Consider the following 3,213-nt stretch of genomic DNA (forward strand, 5'->3'; position numbering starts at 1 on the left):
AGTGTTTGGTTATGAGTTAGTTATAGGATATTGGTGTTGATGTGACGCTAATGTAGAAGGTTAAGAGGATGAATAGTTTAGTTACGATAGAGAGTGGCCTTAGTACAGTTTCTTTTTTCTTGTATTTTCTCTGTTTCATACCTGAGCAAATTAGCAAAATCAGGCTTGAATTTGTATCGACCAATTGTTAGTTTTTATAGATTAGATAACAAGTGCGTAGATAATTAAATTAAATTCATATTCATATAGAGTTTATACTATATTGCATAAACTAAGAATATAAAGAAACTGAAACGATATAATTAGTATTAATAATAGATAGTAAAGCTTACAAAGTAAGTACCCAACGCGACAAAACACATCAAAATTCTAGTTTCATGTCTTTCATCAGAGAAAAAAAAAAACAAAAGTCTGTAGGTTGACTTAAGCAGCAGCACCCTTTCCCTTCTTCTTCTGGAGCTTTTTCATGTAGAATTCAAGCTCCTTGCCCTCCAAAATATATCTGCCAACAAACAATAATTAATTTAAGAAAAGGAACCCACATAAGGTAACTACTGAAATATTCAAGTCCTGGCTTAATAAACATATAGTAACACTCAATACTCAACAAAAATAAACTCAATTGCAGATTACATGAGGGTTGCAAAACTCGAAATTACTAGGCGAGTACTCAGTATCTTCATAGTACTCCACGAGTAGTGATTTTTGCAACCATGGATTAAAAACGTTTATTCCAAATTGTAGCTGATTATCCCGACATCATCACCAACATCAACATAAAAAGCTTAAAAAGACCAAGCAACTAGAAAGCTCAACCATTAAAAGTGTCGCCCCAAGTATAAATAACTAAGAATTCATAAATCAAGTGGCTGGGAAAAGAAAGTGAATAAAAGATACAGATTAAAAGTAAAGAATAATAATACATACCCATCAGCGCGACCACACTGGCCAGGACGTGATGAAATGCAAGCTAGAAGTCGACCACCTGAAAATTGCTCTTCGACATGGGGGTCAAGTTTGCGCTCCTCTTGACGCTTCTCGAGCTTTCTCTCAACGTGATTGCTCTTCTTTGTCTCCTCGACAGCAGACTCGGCTTCCTAAATTAAACAAAAAAAAAACTAAATGAAACAAGACACACAATATCGAATATCCTTTTCGCCTGTCTAACTCAATCAAGTAACAAGATTATGGAACATTTAAAAATTTAAAAATTGCAGTATATCTTACTTTTCTAAAATGTAGTCTTTAATGGACAATGCAACAAACCCTTTGTTAATATTCGTAATTCTTAACAACCAAGTCACATAGATGAATCCTACAAAATATTGTGATGGTAAAAAAAATACTAGTTGTTTAGTGTTAAACACTCGTAATTACTTGGCGTGTGGTCGGTTTTTGCAACCCGGTCAAACTTTTTCAAAACTCGGAACAACTCGGTCAAACTTTTTCAAAACTCGGAATAACTTGAAAAATCAGAATGTAAATATTAATTTTCAAATGAATAATTAATATCATTGAAACAGCTCAAGAATGTAATAAAACATACCTCTCCTTCTTTCTTGGTAGCTGCTGTTTTCTTCTTGCGACCAATGTCAACACCATAGTGTTGAAGGTACCATTGTTTAAACGGTGCAGCATCAACCTGAACAATAGCACTCTTCACTAGAGTCTGAGTCCTAACCAATTCATTGTTAGACGAATTGTAAACCACATCCAAAATACGGGTCTTTCGGGTCACTGCCTCACTTCCCCAAGAGTAGTTGCCCGTATCTAATCTCAATGCGCGCCATTTCACATTTCCACCACGAACCCTAACCCTTCGAACCGTCTTGTTGCTGGATATTTTAGTGTTTGCTGGCTGCCTTCCCAACTCATACCTAAATAAATATGAAATACAATCATCATAAATTATCCGCAATACATGTGTAAGTGTAGAATGTTCAAAGAAATCACTTCAAACAGATAGCTTTAACATGTTTCAGATCATCAATCCTAATTAACTAATCATATATCTTTAAACAAACAAAAAAAAGAATAGAAATTACAAAGAGTTGCAGTTCATGAAATTTTTAACATGCTGTAAGAAAATTCTTGAAATATATACTCTAATCTCACCAAAAAAATCCAAACTTTACCATTAATACAACCCTAGTATTACATATAAGTTCAAGTAACCTGAGCTGCCAGATCTATGATTTGAACTGCAGCTACCATGAGCTTCAACAATTACAAGCAAAAATAATTCAAACTGCTCACTCATATACCCAAAAGAATACAGCTTAAATGAGTACGAGCAAAACTAATTTACAGAAAAAGCAACATTGATGTGACTAAAAGTTACCATAAATTCACTGTAAAATGATTATAACAAGACAACTATCAGCTATAAGGTAACAATTACATCTTCAGTAATACACTCACACCGTTTGATACGTCAACTTATTTAATAACAATACTCCACATCATCATGATCAGAAACCCAAAATCGAATTGTAACATAACAGCATAACATAGTTTATCTATATCTATATCCAAATCATATGCAGATATAAATAAATAAAAGTGAACTAATTTAAATAAAAAACGTACTTTCGCTTCTTTCTCCATGCCTTCTTTTTGCCACCAGTTTCACGTCTTTTGTGCATAGAATCACGAGAGATACCTGCAAATAGACAAGATTCATTTTAATTTTATCATTTTAATAATAATAATAATAAGGTAACTATGAAGAAGATTCGTAGCGAATGAAATGTATGAATAAGGTAATGGTGAAAAACGCACCCATGTTTGCAGATCAGAAACAATACAGCAGCGCCTTGGAGTGACAAAGAAGAGAGCTAGGGTTTGTAAAGTGCGGCTTAAAAAGATATATGGTGAGGTCGATTTGCTCTGCCTCAAAACCCTAGGTCCAGTAGTTGTAAATGGGCTTCGAAAATGAATTGGCCATGTTAATTAGGGCTGGATTTGAAACTTAAGCCCATACAGGTACGAGACATGGTAGTAAGACATGGCCATTTTTATTTATAGGGAAATTGGTCTATATGCCACAATTTCCAAAAGAGTTTAACGATATGCTCTCAAAAAATCGTAATTATAAAATATCTACTGATCACACATCATTCATCATGCTTGTAGCTTGGTGCTTATGCGTGTTTCTGAGTTAATGACCGACACAACGTTCATCGCGAACACGCAGCACACACCAAGAACCGC

General features: G+C 34.3%; 1 protein-coding gene across 1 annotated transcript; it reads right to left on the bottom strand.

Moving 5' to 3' along the window:
• Window positions 1-286: 286 nt before the first annotated feature.
• LOC139897798 (small ribosomal subunit protein eS8) lies at window positions 287-2,863 on the bottom strand. The gene is made up of 5 exons (XM_071880496.1): window positions 2,782-2,863; window positions 2,590-2,662; window positions 1,547-1,877; window positions 928-1,097; window positions 287-502 (listed from the first exon to the last, which is right to left on the bottom strand). Exons 1-5 carry the CDS (start codon window positions 2,783-2,785, stop codon window positions 424-426), a joined length of 657 nt encoding a protein of 218 aa, XP_071736597.1. The 5' UTR covers window positions 2,786-2,863; the 3' UTR covers window positions 287-423.
• Window positions 2,864-3,213: the final 350 nt, after the last annotated feature.

This window comes from Rutidosis leptorrhynchoides, chromosome 3, assembly GCF_046630445.1.
Source record: "Rutidosis leptorrhynchoides isolate AG116_Rl617_1_P2 chromosome 3, CSIRO_AGI_Rlap_v1, whole genome shotgun sequence".
Taxonomy (NCBI): Eukaryota; Viridiplantae; Streptophyta; class Magnoliopsida; order Asterales; family Asteraceae; genus Rutidosis; species Rutidosis leptorrhynchoides.

Coding starts and splice junctions, on each gene's coding strand:
- LOC139897798 (XM_071880496.1), bottom strand. Junction 1,878..2,589: donor GCATGGAGAAAGAAGCGAAA/GTACGTTTTTTA, acceptor ATATTTATTTAG/GTATGAGTTGGGAAGGCAGC. Junction 503..927: donor CAGTGTGGTCGCGCTGATGG/GTATGTATTATT, acceptor GTTTGTTGGCAG/ATATATTTTGGAGGGCAAGG.